We start from the raw sequence: 23137 nt of genomic DNA, 5'->3' as shown, positions 1-23137 counted from the left end.
TATAATATTTAAAATGTAACAGCTATCTGGGGCTCATCACCTAATAAAGAAGTGGGTCTACCCCAGGAAAGCTCATCACCTAATAAACCATCTTGTTAGTCTTTAAAGTGCTACATGACTGCTTTTTACATTTAAAAGGGAGAGCCACAGTATTACTCAAAATAATCACCTTTGGCTGATTTTGGATTACATATCATTTTAATGAAATGCTATCAATTTGTTGTCATTGGTGTATGAATGAAGGGGAGCAGAACTGTGCTTAACTGGTACCAAATAAGGGGGTTCCCCCTCAGCCAAAAGGACCTTGTGAAGTTAGGGGCTCAAATACTTAAGCCCTGTGAATGTAAGGCTGTATGTCTTATACAGAGGAAGCAGGACGTGTAGGTGGGATAGGTAGTTTCATGGGCTTTGATACCTGCAGGGACTTGGCTATGTCAGAAACAGCAGCATCGGGTTTTCAAACCTGGGAGCTGGGTTTTAAACTGGTTTTCACACATATCCAAAACCTGTCTGAAACCATTAATGTTAACTGATAAGCCCAGGCTTATTAATTACACATTTACACTGTTACATTTTCATATCCCTGGTGCTAGTTATGTGCATGTTAATATTTAGCCAAATGCTAACCTTTACCAACTTGGTTAAGGCTGTGATGTAGGACACAATAAGAACAACACAACTGACTGGAGGAAATTCCAGTAATGTTGCATGTTTGCATTGGTGGTTCAGTGGTAGAATTCTCGCCTGCCACGCGGGAGGCCCGGGTTCGATTCCCGGCCAATGCAACACTTATTACCTTTTGGTTCCCATTCCCCAAAAGTACTAGCAGGCAGGGCACAAAGCTCCGTCCCGGCAAGACGCAGACCGCGGCAGCGCGCCGCCCCGTCAGCCCCCTGTACCGGGCGACTTGCTTGCGCAGCTTCTAGGAAGTGACGTAGTCAGCTTAGGCGTGGGGCCCACAAATACAGGAAGCGGGCGCAAGGGGGCGGAGCTAGCGCCTAGGGGGCGGGGCCGGCGAGGCGCGAGTGGCGGGCGCCGCCGTTACGGAGCGTGCTGGAGGCGGGTGAGTGTCAGCGCGTTTCTCGCCCCTATTGACCCTGCCAGGCAGGGCGGGGCTCCCGGCTCTGTGAGCTCCCCCGCCCGCCCCCCTTCCCCCTACGGGGTCTCTTCACCCCGCCCCCCCCCAACTGCCGTTGGACCCTCAGGGGCTCGCCTCGCGCTCCCCCCTCCCGCGCCGAAGTGATGGGGGCGGGGCCTGGGAAGCGGCCGGGCTGCCCGGCGGGGCGGGGCTGTGCGCGCGAGGCCGGGCTCGCGGCGGGGGGGCGCTTCCCGGAGCCGCGGGAGGCAGGCGGCCTGGGCGAGTCGGGTGCTTGGCGCCGCCCCTGACTGCAGTGACCTGGGCTGGGTCGGCTTTGGGGGCGAGGGGCGCTGCGGGGGCGCCACCCGCCTCTCCTGCGGCTCGGGCTGCGTGTCCCCTTGGCCTCTAGACGCGATTTCTCCCCTCCGGCTCCCGTGGGGGGCAGGGCACGGCCGAGAAACCCAGGACAGCGAGACACACTTAGGGAATCCTTTTTCGGTAGGAATTGGAAATCTCTTGAAAAACAACAGCAGCAGCAACAAAAGTAAGTCTCTTACTGCCTCTGCCAAGTCTTTTTGGGGCTGTCTTGGCTACAGGGTGTTTCTAACCCGCCTCCTCGTTTAGTATCTTAAGGCTTTTTGGTAAGTAAGGCTTCGTTTATCGTGGTAGCCTTTAGCCTTAGTTAATGAGGTCTCTGCAAATAAAAAGGCTCATGAGGAAGGAAAGGCTCCTTCAATAGCCACCTGATCACTAGTTGCTATTAAAATATCTGCTAACTTACCTTTTTCCCAAAAATTATCCACCATAGCAAAACTGTAGTAAGGTTGATAATGAATGTTATGCCATGTTGTTCTCATCAGAAGAAACTGATGCTTAATTTTATTCTAATGATAGTGCTTACTAACAAATACCAAGACATTCAGCTGATTGCAATTTTCATGACATTGTCATTCCTGAAATCATTAAAACTATTTTAAAGACTCTGATCAAACTGCATTTTCTATGTACTTTCATCTGATACAGTCAGAGGCAGATTAAAGTTTATTGGAAGCCTGGGCTAGAGCAAGTTGGGACTCCTTCAAACTGCAGTTTTCCCTTTGTTCACGCTCTGTTGCTCTTGAGAGGGAAATGGGATCAGAGTGTTGGCATCTGGTGCTCCTGCCTGGAAGCAGCATTGGGATGCAGGGGCTTCCCTTGACAGGAGTGGCAGGTGGGCAGAACAGGTGGGCAAAACGAGGCAAGCACCTAATCGTACTCCTTGGCAGGAGTGGCAAGTGGGTGGAGTGTGGGGGGGCAAGACCCTGATCCTGCTCAAGCCTGCATGCCCCAATTAAGGATGTTAAAGACTAGTCAACTGTTCTATAAGTATTTGCTTATTGGATAGTTTTTTGATTAGTCTATAGGCACTTCTGCATTCCTTCTTTGAAATGTACAAAAAAAAAATATAGACTAGTTAATCAAATAGAACAGGCTTCTGTGAAAATTTCAGATACTTTGTAAGTTTGAGATTTTGCATAAACATATAATATTCATGCAATTGCAAAAAATCGACATTTATTGATATAAAATTAATATACATTTTGTGATTTAATTTGGGAATAAATAAATAAAAACCAAAATGTAAACAAAATATCCCCCACCTCTCCCAGAGCCAGGCACTCCCATACCCCCCCATTCTAACCCAATCCCCCTCCGCTCCCTCAGACCTTCCCCTACTTTAACACAGTACCTTCTTCCTCCCCAAGAGCCAGGTCCCCCCCAGGGTCTCCTAACCTAATGCCTCCCCCAGAGCCAGCACTCCCAGTCCCTTCCCTCCCCCCCCCCCCCCAACCTAATGCCTGGGTCCTGGAGCCGCCACCACATTTCTTCCTCAGGCGCTGGGGTGGTATGAGCACAGCGGCTGGCCATGAGCACATCCTGGAGCACCCAGCTCAGAACAGCCGGCCAGCCATGAGCAGTCACTGCAGTGCTGTGTGCAGAGCAGCCGGTCGGCCGGCCGTGATCTGCACTCGGCCACATGCTCAGAGTGGCCAGCAGGCCACACTTTATTCTTTTATAATAATGAAGTGGCAGGCTGCAAAAAAATTTGATCGGGCCCCATGCAGGGGGGCCCACTCCCTGCTCCGAAGCCTGTTTGACATGCCTAGTGTAAATGATTACACTGTCACATCCCTAACAGTTATATCTCTTGGCTGCCAAGATGTAATGCTAGATGAGCATGTTCTTGCTGTCAGAACTCCATGTGTTCTGTATTCTGTTTTGTGCTTCCAATTCTGTTTTTTTTCCCCCTCGCTATGTATGGTTCTCTGAAAAGTGCCAGTGATTTATTTCCTAATAGACTGAAGTAGTGTGCCTCTTTTAAAAAACGGTGTACAGGCAGTCCCCGGGTTACGTACAAGATAGGGACTGTAGGTTTGTTCTTAAGTTGAATCTGTATGTAAGTCGGAACTGGCGTTTGTAAACAGTATTACAAAAGCATTGTCCCATTTTATTCACTTCATAGAGACCACCTTGCTTCAATATTGACTTCTCATGGTTTGGCAAATTCTATGTTTCGGCACCCATCAGGTCCTGAGGGTGCTGGACTAGAGAGGTTAAACCTGTATTAATTCATAATTACTGTATTTTTATCAGAAAGCTCTGTAAAGTGAGAGCCAATTCATTTGTGGGTATCATATGACTATTTACAATTATACAGATGTCAGACTTAACAAATCCATTTGCTGGTATTGAGTCAAAAGATTGCTAGGAGACCCTTCATTGGTTTCTGGAGAACTTAAACCAGTCTTAAAATTATTTCTAGCTCTTATGAGTGATACAAGTGTCAGTGAGTTGATTTTTCTTATGCATTGATAACTAACTGAAATACAGGTTGATACTCTCTGAACTGGGACTTTCTGGTTCAGCAACATCTGTGATCCAGCAGGGACCCCTGTGCAGCCAGCAGAGTAGTGGGCTGCCCATAGTGAGCTGACAGCCGGGCTGCCCAGCAGGGCTGGGAGACCCAGCGCATGGCTACTTGGTGGCACTGGGAGCTGTGGTAGCAGCTGCCTGGTGGGTTCTGGGGGTCTCAGCAGCATCATGCAGATGCCCAATGGGTCCTGGAGGAGGTGGGGAGCCAGCCAAGAGGCCAGCAGGCTGGATCAGGGAGGCCGGTGGCATGAGGCCAGTAATTACCTTCCCAGGTTCAGCAAAATCCTCATCCGGGACTGATCAGGTACTGAGGGTACCGGACCAGGGAGGCCCAGCCTGTAATAAAAACTGCCTGAGGCCCAAGCTCATGTGATCGGGGGAGGGGGGGATCCTAGCATTAGAACTCTTCCATTAAGGTTACTCTGGCCCTAGCACTATCTTTAGCCCACTCGTGGCCCACAGTTTGTGCACAGTAGCTGGTGGATCCATGTAGTAGCTGATCCAGCAATCAGGCCCCAACATGTAATATGTTTAAAAATGCATCTAGGGATGTAAAATCCCATTTAATTGGTTAACCAATTAAACATTATGTTTAAACAGGGTAGGCGGGGGACGTTGCCACGGGCAAGGGCTGATTCAGCTGGCAGGTCAGAGCAGCCCCTGCCTGTGGTGGGTTGGGAGCTGTTTCAGCCTCTACTGATTAACTGGAATTGGTAAGCCTTACTTCTTAAGGGTGGGATTTATTGAATAACCATTCACATCCCAAGCAACCAGAGGCACTATGGAACAGGAGCATTTAACAGTAATTTTGTGAGGGAGTTTAGAGGGGAAGTGGAGTGTGTGTGGGGGGAGAGGCTGATTAGCTATATGCTTAGAGCCCAAAAAACCCCCAGAAAAAGCAAGACCTCAACAAAGAAATGAGTTGCAGGTGTAAAGAGAGAAAGCAGATAGAGCCCCCACTCTGTTGCTGAGCTTATCCAGTTTATTGCTCCCGATGTGGCATGCAACTTGTTCTATGGCTGATGGCAGATATGTGTGAATTTGGTGCAAAGAGCTCTGGGCCCTTAGACAGTGTACGGGCTTTAGAGACCAGAGTGGCTGAACTGGAGGAACTAAGAGAGAGAGAGAGGTACATTCTTCATTCACCTGAAGAATTTGGCTTGTGCCCATGAAAGCTCAAGATAGTATTCACAGTTTTTTGTTAGTCTTTAAAGTGCTGCAGGACCATTTCTTGTGTTTAAGGTTTTTTTAGAGGTACATAGATGAGACTTTTCAGGACACAATAGACTGGACCCAACTTGATTTGACAGCCTCTGTGCTGTAATAGATGAAAGTATCAGGAAAGGAGAACATCTACGTGGAGCAAAACGAAACGATCTCACAGTAGGGACAAGGGATGTTAGCCTGTAGTTGTTTACATGATTAACCCATGAGCCCAGGCTTATTGGTTAATCCTAGTAACTGTACACACCACCCACCTTGCTGCCTCTACATCAGAGGCAGCAAGGGAGTGAAGGTGGGAGCTGGTGTCTGTTGGGAGCTGGCTTTTAAACTGGCTTCCCGTGTGTGCCCATTCCCACAGAGCTATGTGTTCCCCTTGCTGCCTCCCGCAGAGACAGCCATTCATGGGGGCAGGCTCCCCACAAGTACTAGCTCCCACAAAGCTCCTGCCCCCCACGCTGCTTCCTCTGATAGAGAGGCAGCAGGGTGCGGGGGAGACAGGTGAGAAATGGTACATGGGGGTGGGGAGGTGGGAGAGAAGCTGGCTTGCTGTGCATAACAGCTCCTGCAGAGCTGCCTGCCCTCCCTACCTCCCATCCCGGTGCTGCTGCCTCTAATATAGAGGCAGCAGAGTGGACAGGCAGGGAGCCAGTGCTTGTGAAGAGTTGGCTTAAAAGCTGGCTCCCCATGAGTACTGGCTTCCACCTGTTCCCTCTTTATGTAAATGTGTAACTGAGAAAATTCTTGCACTGAGGATACCTCTTTGGGGCAGGGATCTCCAAGTATTGGTAGACACAGTTATGGGGGATTTGATAATTAGAAACATAATAATGTTTGCAATGATCAGGAGAACCACATCTTGACTTGCCTGTCTAGTGGGTAGGTTGTGAGTCTCTTGAGAGTTCTAAATACAAGTGTGTAGTTCTGGGTGGAGCTAGTGGTCATGGTACATGTAGGTACTAACGATATAGGGAAGCATAGGTGGTCAGTGAAGGTCGGGGAGGCAATCCCAGCACTATGGGGAAGGCGGGCGGGTGTGCACCATGGCTTTGGAGGATGCAGGCAGCAGAACTCCACCTCCAGAACACCTACGGTAGGCATTGTGTGGCAGGGGCCGAGCTGGCAGTTTGGGAAGGCAGTGCCTTCTCCCACCTATCTTGCTAGCCGCCCATATCCAGGATAGCAAAGAGATCCTGGAGGCCAAATTTAGGAAACTGAAGTTCGGGGCCTTGGTTGGTAGCACTCTTTGGCATGTTTCCAGTTCTGTGCACAGGGGGAGACTATAAGGAAAGGATTCGTTCCACCTAAAACAAAATGGAATAAGTTTGCTGATATTTAAAATGACTAATATTTAAAAAAAAAATCTCTGGGAAGTCCTATGCATTACATTATTCTAACTCTGAAACCTTTTGGGATTCAGCATAGCATTACATTTAAGAAGGCAAAATTCTATTTTGACTGAATTGTTTCCTGCCTAGGGGTGATTTTTACAAACTCATTTTCACCTTAGAGACTGTTTGTCTACTGATAATTTCATAGAGTACAATTCAAGGGAATGATTCTAATTGATAAGAATACTATATAGAATATCTGCTTTGTGTGCATAGTGGTTCTAGATATTTTAAGTTAAAATACTTTGTGTAGTACAAGAACCGGGTTTTTTTTTCTTCTAGTGTAGTTTTGCATATGCTTGTTTGTATACAGCACCTGGTTCTATAACAGTAATGGTAAAGAGGAAATAGTACTACGTAGTCCATGTAACTTGCATAATTTATTCTTATTCTTTAAAAGATAGTGTTGGTGTAGATTATAGTGCTCACCTGAAATAGCAACAGAAACATTTTAAATATTTAGAATCCATGTTATCCAACAATATAAATGAAGAAAAACCGATAGTACAAACTGATGCAAATATGAAGGCATTAAGTGTTATGAAAATTATCACTCCCAAAATAGCATGTCACATTCTGGGACTCAAAATTTGGAAGAAATTATCTGCTGCTTTGGCATTGTAAGGTATTTGCCTGGCTAAGGTAGGCCTTGCTCAAGTAGGTTGTGCCCACACTGCAATTCATGATGTGATTCCAGCATACCATACCTCTGCTGTTCCCTCTAAGTTGTGCAGCAGCACAACTTCACAGATGATTAATCCGCCCCACTCAGTCAGCTCCATCCACAGAGCCCTGAGCCTCTGACTGGGCAGGGCTGATCAATCGCCTTTCAAGCTGTGCTGCCATACAGTTTAGGGAACACTGCATACCTGTATTACCTTTATCTATGCTAGTACAGATGAAATTAACAGTGTAAATGAAATAGCATGGGCTTCAGTGCAGGCTAGCAAAGTGTGTATATTTGTAGCTGTTTACCCATGCTGTAGTCCAATGGTGGGCAATAATTTTTAATGGGAGGCTACTCCAAGATTTTTGGCAAGTGGTCAAGGGCTGCATTTCTACTGAGAGGGTCTGGGACCAATTGGATTCAGAAGGGAGCTTGGGGTAGGGGATTATTGTGCTGGAGGGGGTGTAGAGCCTGAGGAAGTTTGCCCCAGATCACAACCCCCTCTTTCACCCAGAGGTTTGGGGTGAAGGAAAGGATTCTGGCTTTGGGGAGGGGCTGTAGAAGGGGGTATGTGGGAGGGAGTTGTGATCTGGGAGAAGGGGATGCAAAGGATTTGGGTGGTGGCCTGGGGCAGGTATTTGTGAAGTGGGGGGTTACTGCTAGAGGCAGGCTCTGGCTTGGAGGTGCTTATCTAGGCAGCACCTTGCAGGAACTTGAGCTGCAGTTGCAGGCTGCTCCATGTGGCTTTGCTCTGGGTCAGGCCGGGTGTGGGGAGGAGGCATCATTAGCTGCCCCTGCCTTTAGCAAAAATTTTCAGCTCCTATTGGCTAGAAACTGTCCAGTGGGAGCTGAGAGATTTTGCTGGGGATGGGGCAGGAGCAGAATAGAGCACAAAGCCTCCCTCCTTGCTCCCGAGCATAGAGCAGCCACCTTTTAAAATGGCTGCAGCTACATTGTGCTTAAAGATCTCAGCGAGGCAGCTGCAGGCCAGATCCAGTGGCTTGGCAGGCTGGATCCGGCCCGCTAGCCACCTCTTGCCCACCCCTGCTGTAGTCACACTTTGAATTGCAGTGTAGACAGTGTAAATTAAAATTGGGGCAGCAAAAAGACTTAAGTTTCGTTAGTGTTGCCTCTTTAGCAGCCACATCTAAACTGAAGCCCTCAGATAACTTTTTGAGAAACAACTGGTGGAAACACAAAAATTCACTGATATAACTTTCTTCTTAATCATTCTCTGCCTATTTTCTTCCTTTGCATGTTTACTACTTTTTTTTTTTTTTTTTTTTTTTTAAAGCTGGAAAAGTCATTGAGGCATCAACCCCTCATGTTCTCACCCTTGTATTTCTTGCTAGGCATTCCATGCCTTTACTTTATATTCAGGGATCATTCGTTTCCTTTGTTTCCTCTGTTCTTTGCGATGTCACACATTTGTGAGGAAAAACATGCATATGGTTGTGCTGTGTGTTCCCCTGCATAGATTTATAAAGAATGCCAGCTCAGAGTTCTGCACTGTATTTATTGAATATGACTATACTCTGGTTTTCTTACTCTTTATTTTGAAAGCTTAGTTGTACACAAGTAACATGCCATTACTTGATTTAAAATTAGCATCTTGCTTAACTTGTTGTTTTAACAGCTTTATTCATCAGTTAAGTCATAGGACAGACAAACGGGTGTATCTGGTAAGATGAATATACTTGAAATGCTTGAACTTGAATATTTCATATGGTAATATCTCCTACATAACCAGAAACCATTATATAGATCTCTTCTGATAAATAATTTGTAGGTTGGGAAAAGGCTTTAATTTTAACTATTCCATGAACGGAAACTAGTCATCACTTGGTACATCTATAAAGCCTGCAGCTGCCAGCCTGGGTCGTCAGACTCAGGTGTGTGATGCTGGTGCTAGTGCTCCTCTGACCCCATCTGCTGCTGCTCCTTACCCTGCTATGCTTCTTGTGACGGACCGGGACGAGTCTGGGCACCGCTGAGGGCGTCTGCTCAGGGTGAATTGCTCAAAACCAGGGCTACTTTCAGTCCTCAACTAGAGACCTTTCCCAAATAGGCTGCAAACCAGTCACACAGAGTGCTTCAGCTGCCAAGCCGCCCAGCAGGAAGCCTCAAAAGCAAAACCCCTCTGACATCCCAGCTCTCCCTGTGCCACAATCAGTCCTGGGCCTACACATAGGTGAGAGGTTGTAGAACCCAATCTCACCTACTCCGAACAGATCCTCCCGGTCCCAAAGAACCAGCCACAGTTCCTAGTCAGTTTATACTTTGGGTCTTACCCACAAGAGCACACTGAACCAATCCTTTAGCATCTAAAATCTAAAGGTTTATTAATAAAAGGAAGAAAAGGTTGAGAGTAAGGTTAAGGCAAATACATTACATACATCAATCACCAAGTTCTTGATGTAGGCTGTTAGCAGAGATGTTACAAACTGCTAGCTTAAAAGCCTTGGGTGTACATCCTATGTCAGGATGGGTCAGCAATTCTTCCTGTCTCCCTGTCCCTACCAAGGCTGCATCTGGGATCAATAACAAGATGGAGGCTGCCTTATGGCATTTTATATTCATTCCTGGTGTCTCCCAAGCTGGAGCTGGTCACATGGTCCAAGTGACCTATCTGTGTTTCACATGCTAGCAGCCATTGTTTCCTGGCTGGTTTCCAGATGCATTCCTCAGGTGTGTATTGGCCACTCTGAGAGTCCTTGTCCCTGGAGCCGTGCTAATTAGCATAGTCATTCACTGGACGTTCCTTCTTTACAACAGGCAGTCCAGGTCCATTGCTCTGTCTCAGAATGTTCACAGTACCAGCAGAGAGCAATGTTCATAACACCATATACAAATATCATACAAGCGCAAGAGTAACATACATAGAATCAGTAGATCATAAGCTTTCATTTGACACCTCATGTGGCCCACTTTGTACCGAATTTGGGGCAAACATCCCCATGGGCGCAGCAGTGATCTGTCTGCTCACTTTAAAATTCAGTAACATGACACTTCTACCCATCTCCCCAGGTGTGAGGGCTGAGTAAATCTGCAATGACAAGTGGCATTTGTAAGTTTAACATCCATTTTCACTGCCTCTCAACTCCACACAAATTGTTGCTTTAGTTCAGCGAATCTCTGATGGAGGTACACATACCCATGGGGGTACTCATTGGTCTTCCAGGAGTAGTACATCAGTTCAATTAGAATACATATTTGTGAAGTTTTAAGACAGGCCACATAAAATTCACTAACCAGGTCCGTACAAACTAACATTTCATAGAAAGACTTGTTTATACAGCTTTACGTCTGTAAACTAGGACTCTGGTCCAGCAACACCTGTGGTCTGACAGGGCCAGGGATGTTCCAGGGTCAGAGTCCCAGCATGCTGCAGGGTTGCAAGGGAGGCCCAGGAGTTGGGTGCAGTGGAGGAGAGGAGGAGGAGGAGGAGCCCAGTGTGTTGCCCAGCTAGGCTCAGGGTGTGGGGGGGCATCATGTGGCCGGGGGTGTGGGGAGAGAGGAGCCACCTCGCAGCTCAGCTGTGCTTTAGCGGGGGGAGGGTTAGGAAGCCTGGTGCATACAGCCCAGCTGGGCTGGAGGTGGTGGGGAGCTAGGAAGGCCAGCATGCGATCCAGCTGATCTGCAAAGGGAGCCAAGAAGTCTGGTGAAGCAACAGGACAGGGGGTGGAGCTGGCAGCAGAGGAGGGCCAGAAATTACTTCCCTTGGTACGGCAAAATCCCTCATCTGGAACCAGTCATATCCTGAGGATGTCAGACCAGGGAAGTCCAACCTGACTATGCAAAAATGTAAGTACAATATTTATATTCCAACTTATTTTATAAGATGGTAACACTGAAATTGCTTGCTTTCTGGTTGTATTTATGCCATACATAAATACAAGCAAGTAGTTAAGTGAGGTGAGACTTGGGGGTACACAAGACAAATCAGACCCCTGAAAGGAGTACTGTAGTCTAGAAAGGTTGAGAGCCACTACTTTAGTGGGGGGGGGGGGGGGGACTTAAATTAAATAGAAACATTAAGGTTACGAAGCCAAGTGTTTGAAAGTTAGGAAATAATAGAATTAAATGTTATATATTTTTTCTCCCTGTGTGTGTGTGTGTGTGTGTGTATGTATTATAGTATTTAATTATATAGTAATGTACTATTTCTGTGGGACCTCTGCCTCATTCAAAGTAGTTGCCTGTGGGACACCTACCTTACCGAGAATTTAGAAAGTGTGTGTGAGAGAAAGATGGTCACATGACTACAGAAATTAAATGCTATACCAGAGGAAATTGGTTCTAGCCTGTAATTGCCACAGTTTCTAGATAAGATAGAAACTTAATTAAGAGTTTTCACAGTAGAAAGTAAAGAACATAGGAATACTGCTCTAGATTTCCAGCATGAGACACTGGACCCAAATTTACAAATTGCTGAGTGTTCACAACTGCAACTGAAGTGAATGGCAGTAGTACTTTGATTATGTGTATAGTGTTGTAAATATGCAAAATACTGTGAAAAGTCAGCTCATAAGGTGTCTCAAACTGGGTACCCAATTTTAATTGTAATCTCTGTACCTCAGTTTGTCCTCTGTAAAATATGCCTCACCTAATTTCACAGTAGCACTAAAAAAAAATTGTCAACCTCAAATACTATGAGTATATATCATGAAGTAATTAATAATCTAGTATTCATGCAGAGTTTGGATGGTGTGTCCTCTATGTATTAAACTCCTAATTGAGTTGGGCTCTTGTGGAAAAATAGCTTGTGATCTGTGGGAAAATAGCATGTGATCATGTAATTAAAGACTGCCATAACTTATATGTACAAGTGGACAAATCAAAGTTGTATGGGAAACCTTAATTCTGGCATTTCCTAACTCTCAAGTATTTTTTAATATAATATATAAAATAATGAATGGCTGAGGAGATTGCTCCTGTGTTATGACGACACCAATGAGATATTTAATGAATGTAGTAGGGATGTAAGTGACTAGTCTACTACTTGATAAGCAAATGCTTATCGGATAGTTGAGTGGGAACTTGACTAGTTGCTCCTCCCCTTGCTGCATATATCAGAGGCGCAGCAAGCAGGGGGAGCTAGTGCTGGGGGGGAGGAGGGAGCTGGTGCGGGGGGGGGGAAACTGGCTTAAAAGTCAGTTTTTCCCCCAGCACCATCTCCATGGGGGCATGGGAGGCAAGGGCAGCGGGGAAATGAGGCGAGTGGGGATTGAAACAGCCCTGCTCGTGCTGGTCCCAACTGCTGCTCCTCTCCCATTGAAATGTAAAAGAGCCCCTTGCGGCTCTTGTACATTTCGAAGGGAAAGAGGCAGCACGATAGCGAGCGCCGCCACCACCACCCCCATCAACAAATCGAGTAGCCGATGGAATTTCCATTGACTACTCTATTCGCAGATTAATCAAAATTAACATCCCTAGAATATAGCAAACTGAAACCTTTTTAACATAATTGGGTTTGGCAGCCTCCATGTCACAGGATATTAAGGCCAGGGACTTAGCAAAACTCAGATGGAATATTTGTATATAAAATAAGAATATCCATGGTTCTTGTAGTTAATGCTAATAATAGGAGTATTGGAACTGAAATAAAACCTTGCATTTCAGGATTTAGATAAAATTTTCATGGGGAGCAGATTATCCCAGGTCTGCCTATTGTGTGGTCTTTTCTGCATTGTTCCTGAGCATCTAGTTTTGGCTACTGATGAAGTCAGAATACTGAACTAGATGGGTCGGGGTCTGATCCAGTATAAATGTTTTACTTTAAATTTCAATATAAGCTGTCTTTAAAACTCAGATTTGGAGATGGTAAAAATGTATTGCCACTTATGACGCACTTTCTAAATAGATGATATAATCTTATCTGCTTTTAGAAAAATAACTTTAGAAATGGGATGGTGTTCAGATGTCAGAGGAGTCTGTCTTGTATATGGTTCATTTCAAATGAGACAGTTGTTCTCTTCTGAGGAAAAAGGCCAGTCCTGGTATTGGGGACGATTCTGTGTGGTACCTATTTGTGTGCTTCTCATATTGAGGCTTTCAGAGAAATCCGGACATGCTTGGGACCTAGCTCAGTGACTTCTAACACTTTATGTAAATCAGTGCTTGTTCTCATGTTATGAGAGTAGGATATAAGGAGATGAGTTTGACAATTTTTATTTTGTTTAAATTATTCTATACCAGTGAAATGAGTGGTCAGAATTTTTGGAATGAAAATATTTCCTATCAAAGTGTGCTCTGAACTGTTTGCTGCTGACATTGCTGGGAGATAGTAACCAATATAAATTGTGAGTTTGATTTCTCAGCCCTCACTTGCTCATCAGTTTCTTCTGATGTAACACTGAGCATATGGCTGCATATGTTTGACTAAAAATAAAATGTCAAACCTAGCTATATTGCTATTAGTCAGTGGTTTGGGGATTTCCTTCAGTACTCTGCACTCCCATTCTCCATCCATAGTATTGTAGTTTAAATAAATTACCAAACTAATTGAAACCTGTGTGATATTGTTTTGAGAAACAAAATATTGAGAATTTTTCAGAATTTTAATATATTCTGTGCATAACTTTTAATTTTTTGGTGCTGAATTTATAATATTTTGGTGCTGAATTCCTCCCAGAGTATTATCTCCTGTTCCTAAACTGACAGGCATTGCCTTGCTCATTATATGTTCCAGTTCTGCTGGTAGGTTCCTAACAAAAAGCTATAGAAAGTGGGAGAGCCCTTTTTCTCATGGCTCAAGTCACCAGGTGTGGAAGGAGCCCTTATTTGACTCTCTTTAATAATAAATTCAGTGCTACATGAGATCTATAGGTTTTGGGTTTTTTTAATGATGCTGGAGTATGAGCAAATACTTTGACCCTATTCTGTGTATTTGCACCCTACACAGTGCAATAATATTTGTATAAAATATGCCTTGAAATATCATATGAAAGCTGCTAAAACACTATTTGTTAATGTTTACATGTGTACTTTACAGTATATGTGAAGTTAAGAATTTCACTGTGTGATGAAACTAGAACATGTTTAACGCCAGCCAGCCTAGCCTAGATGCAATAAAAAGGTCTTTCCTAGACAAAGGAGTGTTTTAAATAACAGTAGACAAAAGAGCTACACCATTGGGAGTTGCTCTGATTTTGAATGTGAAAGACCAAGAATTAGCATGGCTCCTACACCTCAGCAAGAGAGAGGAAACGATCTCCAGCAGACCTTGCTGATTTGTAAGACGAAGGCCTTCTGTCTTTTGGGATATAAGGAACAGAGCGTACTAAGATCAGCATACAAAACATCCTCTGGTTGGGCAAAATCAGGATGAGGTGTTGTCAAGGCTGTTCCCCACTCTTGCGTGACGAATGCCGGAGTTGGGAGGGCGCTCCAAAACCTTGCCTCTACAGGCTCTGGTACAAAAACTCCCCCCCCCTCCAACCCCAGATTTTGGGGGATCTGCTGCCACCATCAAGTGCTTTGAACCTACAAACAGGGGTGGACACTAGAAACTAACCCTAGGGATACCCCAAGCTCGTTTTGCCCAAAAGAGCTTGAAAAAGAAAAGAGGAAAAACCAGCTGCAGTCTGTGGTAGTTGACCCCTCAATCATGCATGCAGATACAGACAGACCTTCCAGGACACACAAATCAATCAATACTAGCTAATTAGAAAAAAACCCAAACTTTTATTATCAAAATAAAGCTACAGTTGCAAGCATAGTAAGTTGGTTGAATGGAAAGAGCCACCATTTGACATAGATTCTCAGGGAAAATCTCTAGGCTGAAGACTTAGTTTAAAAAAAAGGGGGGGGACCACTTAACAAGCTCAGACACTATTTCCATGTCCCCAAACAATAAATCCTGACTGACTAGCTAAACTTTTCCCTACTTACACATTGTAAGAGATCCATTCTTGGAGAGAGGAGTGTGTCTCATCTCTCTTAGTACTTGGAAGAAACTTCTCTGCCCCTCAAACAAAGAACAGAGAGAGAGAACCCTTCTCTTCCAGTCTGAAATTCCTACCTGCATTGTTGTTGACTGACCACCCAGTACCTGGCTAGGTACAGGAGACATTAGTTAACCCCTTAGTCACTGGGTGCTTGTCAACACTCCTGATTATGACTGGTGTGTAGGCGGTTGGGTCCGAGATCTGGACCAAAGCTGCACTGCCACGAGACCCCGCCAGGGTTACAAGGCAGATGGTGACCTGAATCTCAGACCATCTTGCTCGTAACACCACTTTTTTTTTTAAACCTGAAGTGATGGGAAAGAAAGGAGGGGAGGAGTGTGTGACCGGTGCACGTCTTTCTCTTCTCTCCCCCCCCCATGCTTTATGAAATGGACTTATGGACATGAATATACATAACTCAAAGGTGTTTTGAGCAAATTATTTTGTATAACCCCTCAATCTGCATGTCACAATCTGCTGGTTCGCTTTATCTTTCTTTGTATGTATCATTTTTGGCATAAAATTAGACACATGGAGTGGGGAATGCTTTGTGGGTTTCAGATGTGTGAATGAGAGACATGGGGGGTATTACCCTCAGCTGTTAAACTATCGCTTTTGTCGTGCAGTGTGAGCAGTGGTTGGTAGAGAGTGGCCTCAATTTTTTAACAAAAAGAATAGGAAATTAGAGGGCTTGAGTCTTTTGGCTGGGCTGCACCTGAAGGAAAGGAGCCAAAGACACCAGAGTGGGAAGACAGCCCTGGTTTAGAGTGGCAGCTGGAAAAGAGGTTTTAGGGTGAGTTTGAAGCTTGTACTGAGGTTTTAGTGTAGAACTAGCCAAGCGTTTGTTTTATTTTGTAACCTACTTTGCTCTGCCTTTTCTTACTTATTGCTTCTTAAATCCTACTGCTTCTACTTAATAAACTGATTTTATTTTCTGTCAAACCCAGTGTAAATAATTGTTACCTGGGGGGCAACCAGTGTGCACATTGCCCCTTTCATTGTTAAAGGTGGCTTACCTAATTCTTTGGGGTTTGATCCCATCTGAGGAGTGCTATCTCAGGAGGCTGGGTCCTAAACTACACTCTCGGACCTGAAAAAGTTCAGTGTCTATACTGCTTCTCGGTGGGGGCGGGAGCCTTGGCTGGGGAAGACCAGCAGAGTTGGCCCAGCAGGACCAGGCAGTGAGGAGCCCCACAGAGCAGAAAGGCGAGTGGCTGTCAGCACCCTGGGAGGCACCCCCGAGGGGTCATCTGTGACTGCACCCCGTCACAGAGCATATTCAGTCATGACTCCCAGCGTCCTGTAATCTTGGTACACTTGCATATATGTTTTTACAGTAAGTATAAAACTGCATGACAGCACAACTTGTGAAATAAAAAGGTTTCACGTATATCTGTGGCTATGGACAAGTATAACTCATTTGTATTTTTATATTGACCGCATAACCCCACTGTGATTCCTCTTAATGAATCTACTCTTGGCATCCTTGTTAATTGATTAGGCTAATGTTTGCTAATTTGGAAGTTATTTCAAATATATGCTTCGATTTGATTTCTCATACTGAATTTTAAGCAAAACTGTCTATTTTTTTTTCCAGCTTATGTTGAGTATGAGTCTTGTTATGATTAGCGAGAATGTAAAACTGGCCCGTGAATATGCTTTGCTGGGAAACTATGATTCTGCAATGGTCTACTATCAAGGAGTACTTGATCAAATGAACAAATACCTCTACTCTGTCAAAGATGCATACCTGCAACAGAAATGGCAACAGGTGAGCAGTTTTGTTTTGCCAGTGAACATTTAATTACAAAGTATATAGTTAATATAAATTATTTAGTTTAATGTTGCATAAGAAATGTAAAAATATCTAAACTATTCCCTGGTAAGCTGTAATACAACTGTATAGGCTTAAGGTTTCATTAACTAACTACTTTGCCAGGGGCAAAAAAAGAAAGAAAAGAGTGGAGAATAGGGATGCTTAGTAAACTACCCAATAAGCCTAAGCTTATCTGTATCACAGGCAGAAATGGAGAGTGGGGAACAGGAGCCAGTGCTGGGTGGAGCTGGCTTAAAAGCCATTCTCTCCCCCCTCCCCTCCCCAAGTACCATCTCAGAGGCAGCAGGGAAGGATGGCTAGGGGAGGCTGCCACAAAACAGCCTCTGCCTGCAGCAGGCCCAGGTTTGCTGCAGACGGAGGCTGCTCTGACAGCAGCCCCTGTCCATGGGGGTGGGTTCCAACAGGGAGCTGGGCCCCCCTGTGGACAAGGGCTGCTACTTCAAAGTAGCCCCTGTCCATGGTGACCTGGACTGGCCGCTGACAGAGGCTGCTACCATAGCAGCCTATTTGTGGTGGCTGGGGCTAGCTGTGGACAATGGCTTCTGGACGAGGTGTGAGCTGGGACTGAACAAGCCCAACTCAGTCCTAGCTCATGCCAGTCCAGGAGCTTTGTATTTTAAGTGTAGTAAGACTCACCAGTTCTGTGGGACCTACCCCTGCTGAGACACTGCAATTTAAATGTAGTAGGAGCCAGGCTGCCTGCATGCCTGGTTCCTACATTAAATATGCAGAGCCTTATCGAGTAATTGTGTAGTGGATACAAATTGTATTGACTACACGATTAGTCAATTACCTGCTTCCTGACATCCTTAGTGGAGAACAATACTGAGTTAGTATTATTCTAACTTGCCAATTTGAGTGCCCTGGGTATGCTTCAGTTTATTAAATTATCACTCAGTTTAACATCTGTCCCAGGGAAGATAATGGAGCAGGTAATTAAGGAAATCCTATGCAAACACTTGGAAGGTAATAAAGTGATAGGGAATAGCCAGCATGGGTTTGTGAAGAACAAGTCATGCCAAACTAATCTGATAGCTTTCTTTGATAGGATAACGAGCCTTGTGGATAAGGGAGAAGCGGTGGATGTCATATACCTAGACTTTAGTAAGGCATTTGATACGGTCTCGCACGATATTCTTATTGATAAACTAGGCAAATATAACTTAGGGCCACAATAAGGTGGGTGCATAATTAGCTGGATAACCATAGTCAGAAAGTTGTTGTTAATGGTGCTAAATCCTGCTGGAAAGGGATAACAAGTGGAGTTCCTCAAGGGTCTGTTTTGGGACCTGTACTGTTCAATATCTTCATCAATGATGTAGATATTGGGATAGAGAGTACGCTTATTAAGTTTGCAGATGATACCAAACTGGGTGGGGTTGCAACTTCTTTGGAGGATAGGGACATAATTCAAAATGACCTTAGCAAGTTAGAGAAATGGTCAGAGGTAAACAGGATGAAGTTTAATAAAGAGAAATGCAAAGTGCTCCACTTAGGAAGGAACAATCAGTTCCATACATACAGGATGGAAAGCGACTGTCTAGGAAGGAGCATGGCGGAAAGGGATCTAGGGGTCATAGTGGACCACAAGTTGAATATGAGTCAACAGTGTGATGCTGTTGCAAAAAAAGCAAATATGATTCTAGGTTGTATCAACAGGTGTGTTGTAAGCAAAACTCGTGAAGTCATTCTGCTGCTCTACTCTGCACTAGTTAGGCCTCAGCTGGAGTACTGTGTCCAGTTCTGGGCGCCACATTTCAAGAAAGATGTGGAGAAATTGGAAAGGGTACAGAGAAGAGCGACAAGAATGATTAAAGGTCTAGAGAACATGACCTATGAAGCCAGGCTTCATGAACTGGGCTTGTTTAGTTTGGAAAAAAGAAGATTAAGGGGGGACATGATAGCGGTTTTCAAATATCTAAAAGGGTGTCACGAGGAAGGAGAAAATTTGTTCCTCTTGGTTACTGAGGACAGGACAAGGAGTAATGGGCTTAAAGTGCAGCAAGGGAGGTTTAGATTGGACATTAGGAAAAAATTCCTAACTGTCAGGGTGGTCAAATATTGGAATAAATTGCCAAGGGAGGTGGTGGAATCTCCCTCTCTGGAGATATTTAAGAACAGGTTAGATAGACATCTGTCAGGGATGGTGTAGACGGGGCTTGGTCCTGCCTTGAGGGCGGGGGGCTGGACTCGATGACCTCTCGAGGTCCCTTCCAGTCCTATGATTCTATCACTCTTATTTCCAGGGCTTGCCGAATTGCGGCGAGCCCCGCTCGCCAGCCGTGCTGTCTGGTGATCTGCGCATGCGCAGATCACCCGAACCCGGCTCTTCCACAGGCGAGTAGATTACATTATTTGTTGAGCCCTGCTTATTTCAGTGGTGTGGCTTTGGCTATCTAATACAGCAATTTTTGTTTGTTTGTTTGTTTTTTGTTTTTTTTTTAAATCCGACATATTCATGTCTCCTTGATGTAACTTTTTATCCTCCGAAGAGTAACCTTTTTTTTAAGACTGAAATGAAAATGAACAGCTGCTTTTATGGAGTTGGTATTAAATAAGGATGTTAAATAGTGACTAATTGACTAATCAAATAGTCGATGCATTTTGCATTGCCTCTTCAACTAGTCGATAGGATGATTCCGCCCTTGAAATGTAGCAACAGCCCTAAGGCAAAAGCGCTGCGTGGATTCTGGGATCAGCTGGGGATTCCGGGATCAGCTGGAGTCCCCAGCTGATCCTGGACTCCACACAGTGCTGCCGCTTTGAAACGCCACATGCAGCCTGGGGACACCCCAGCTGGCCTCAGGCTGCATGAGGTGTTCCAAAGTGTCAGTGCCGCGTGGAACCTGGGGTCTGACCCCAGGTTTTAAGCGGCGTTGCCACTTTGAAGTACCCCTTCTTATCCTTCCTCTTTCTGATAGAAGCAGCAAGGGGGATGGGGAAGCGGCTAGTCAACTAGCATGTCTACAGTCCAATAAGCATTTGCTTATTGTATAGTCGACTTGTCCTTCACATCCCTAGTATCAAACCTATCTCTGTTAATTTATATGACTGGTTCTTCATTGTGTAATATGTGTTAAGACAAAAAAAACCCACAAATTTGATGTACAGTATATTGTTTAGCAACATCAATATTTTAAATGTACTGGACTAATTTTAAAGCATCAGGATTCAGATCATTAGTGAAATCTTGTGTAACCCAGCAGAGTGCATTCATACTGGTTTTAGCAGGACTCTGTTACAAATTGAATAGTAATACGCTTTAATATTCATATTTTTTGCGTTAGGTTTGGCAGGAGATAAGTGTGGAAGCTAAGCATGTGAAGGATATAATGAAAACACTGGAAAGCTTTAAATTAGATTGCACTCCCTTGAAAGCCGCACAGCAAGAATTACCAGCTCGTGATGGAGAAGTGTGGTCCTTGCCTGTGCCAGCTGAACGTAGGTAAGAAGAAAATTGAGAAGTTAACATGGAAGAAACATTCTCCAACTTCAGTGGGAATCTGCACTTGGAGAACACCTCCCTTTTTTAGGACCAAGGTGCAGGATGTTGAAACTCATGACCTCTAAATAACCAAATTCTGGGAATGGCGTGAGATTTCTGGATTCTAGGATGTATTTTTCTTTTTGTCTTTAATAGTCTGATAAATGTGAACTGTTAGTCAACCTCTAGCTGTAGGAGGAAAGTACAATGTGAAGATTCTGTAGTTTACAAGGAAGCTAATTTTCCATTGCTGTATTTATCTTCCCTTCTTCTCCTTCCTATAATGAATTGCGGCTGGTCTGAAGGAGAGGGGGAAGTATCTGTTACTCTAGCAGTTTCTATGGCTCTTTTCTATAGAGTCCTCCTCTAGTGCATAACTCCAGAGCTTGCCTGTGCTGCTACTTGTTGCTTTCCCAAGCACCAGCTTGAAATGGCATGGTTTTTGACAATTATTGTTACGCAGTGTGTTCTGAGTGGTCAGTTTCACTGTTACTAATCTTGGTCAATTTGAATTTGAACAGTTTTGTCAAGGAGCAGAGGCATTGGATCTGTGTGCAAATTAAAGAAAATATTTCAGTTGACAGTTTTATTTGGAAAGTTGCCTTTGTAACCAAAAAGGCTTGGAATATAATTTGATTTTTTTTTAAATGAAAGTTTAATTTCTATAAAAATTGAAGACTTGCATCCTGATTCCAAAAGATGTTTTGTCATTGATCCCTGTGCCCAGGCAAAAGCCTGCTGATTTCATTTGTACTTCTTTTGGGAAGAACAGCTTGAAAGTTTAGCATCAGTCTAATAGTTTTGTTTGTGGTTTTTGACTAAGCTTAATTCTTATAGAGGTTTCTGTGGTCTTAAAGATGAAATGGGTGTTAGTGTTGAATGTTGGTTAAAAAGCTTAAACTATATTTATGTAGAAGTGAATATTTTAGTGGCTTTAATGTTGGTTTGTGATAGTACTGAAAATCCCCAATGAGAATTTGGGCCCTGTTGTGGTTAGGGATGTAATAGTATAGTCGATTAATGGATAAGCAAAAGCTTATAGGTTAATGCTGTAGAGTACGTGCATTCTCTCTTCTCTCCTCCCCCCCCCCCCCCCCATGAGAGGCAGCAGCACAGGGTGACAGGCAGATGGTCTGTGAGGGGGAGCTGGTTTTTAAACTAGCTCCGCTCATGTACTAGCTCTCACCTGACACCCTGCGCTGCTGGGTCTGATAGAGAAGCAGCAGCGTGGAGTTGCAGGGGCTCCCTCAGGAGTGGGGCCAGAGTGCACTGGCTGGCAGCTCCACCCATGGGCACTACAGGATAGTTGAGTAACAGGTAAGAATTCATGAGGTTAATTGAATAGTTGATTTAGCCAATATTTAATATCCCTAGTTGTGGAAGGACAGTCCCTGTATTGAAGAACTTGTTTTCTAAAAAGGCAGTATAGTCAAATAGACAGTTGAAATGGAATCAGTCAGCCAGAAGATGACAGTTCTTCATCTTGATTGTTATATTTTATTTTAAAAGGAGGGAAGGGTAATAAACTAAAGCAGAGATTTCTGTTTTTAAGTATTTAACCCTGTCTAATCCATATCAAAATGAACTCTACATTTGATATTTATAACTTCTCTATTTTGTTGCCTGGCCTAAGATTGCTTATAAATTCCCAGTTACCACCTTTAGGGTTGACAGGTTCTTTGTCCCAGGATCAGGCCCAGTAATCAATTCATTCTATCGTTGTGCACAGGTGTAACTCTCACTGTAGGAACGCTTGTGTAATTGCAAGTATAGTTTATTAATACATTCAGCAGTCAGATATCCTAATTTTATAAGATAAATAGGGAATATACATCTATATTTCCATACCAGATACTCGCACCATTCCTTCTAGAACAATCCGAGGTGTTAGCCATCATGTTCTCCATCACCAGAGGCCATCATTCTGGCACCTCCCAAAGACTACATCTCTTTTTTCCTACCATTGCTAGGCTGGAATGCCACTTTTATAATATGTCATGCTGATATTATATTTGATACATATTCAGTAGGGGATGTTTCCTTTCCTCCTTATTTGTACTTCCTCACCTTACCAGTGGTGGGTTGTGTTTTTTCCAATAGCTCAGTATATCATTGATCTCAACATATTCTCATACGCGTCAATTACCATGGGCTTTTTATGGTTTTGTATCATTATTATTTCTGTCCTTCCCAGTTACTCAGTCTGGTCTTAACTGGTTATTTATGATCTTACTAAGTAAAGATGTACCTGCTAAGTTGGAGGGCATTCTTGGAAGCCCCTAAACCATGATATGTCACTACTGTGCCACCATCTGTCTAGGTGAAAGGTCCCAAAGACATGTGAGTTCACTGTGCTATCTGGAGTGAAAAGTTCCAGACAAAAATACTAACTTTGCCTTAGTTCATACAGGATATGACCAAAATTTCTTGGGTCACAGCCCAACTGGCAATATAAACCTACCATAACTTCTTATAATAAACAATCAAAACCATAAGGAAATAAGACATTTATATATCTATAAACAAGCAGGTTAGCTGTATTGGCTACAACTTAAGTCTGCAATTTTTAATCTGATCATTTTTTGCTTGTATTTAAT

At 44.2% G+C, this 23137-nt stretch overlaps 1 protein-coding gene and 1 non-coding gene across 5 annotated transcripts in view; both read left to right on the top strand.

Annotated features, from left to right (window-relative positions):
- Positions 1-714: 714 nt before the first annotated feature.
- Positions 715-785, top strand: TRNAG-GCC (transfer RNA glycine (anticodon GCC)). Its single transcript has one exon. It is a non-coding gene; the product is annotated as a tRNA-Gly (tRNA).
- A 169-nt stretch (positions 786-954) lies between these two features.
- KATNA1 (katanin catalytic subunit A1) overlaps positions 955-23137 on the top strand; it is a 46841-nt gene continuing 24658 nt past the window's right edge. Inside the window, exons 1-4 of one of the 4 annotated variants that reach the window (XM_025180628.2) lie at positions 988-1063; positions 1581-1622; positions 16817-16990; positions 20344-20501. In XM_025180628.2, coding sequence (XP_025036413.1) covers positions 16820-16990; positions 20344-20501 — 329 coding nt within the window. In that variant the 5' untranslated portion in view covers positions 988-1063; positions 1581-1622; positions 16817-16819. Of the gene's footprint in view, positions 1064-1214; positions 1623-16816; positions 16991-20343; positions 20502-23137 lie in introns of those variants that run through there. The other 3 variants (XM_006114953.2, XM_014569505.2, XM_006114952.2) reach the window with 3 other exon arrangements.

The sequence above is a fragment of the Pelodiscus sinensis genome, chromosome 3 (genome assembly GCF_049634645.1).
Source record: "Pelodiscus sinensis isolate JC-2024 chromosome 3, ASM4963464v1, whole genome shotgun sequence".
Classification (NCBI taxonomy): domain Eukaryota; kingdom Metazoa; phylum Chordata; order Testudines; family Trionychidae; genus Pelodiscus; species Pelodiscus sinensis.
This window is presented reverse-complemented; position numbering and strand designations above follow the sequence as displayed.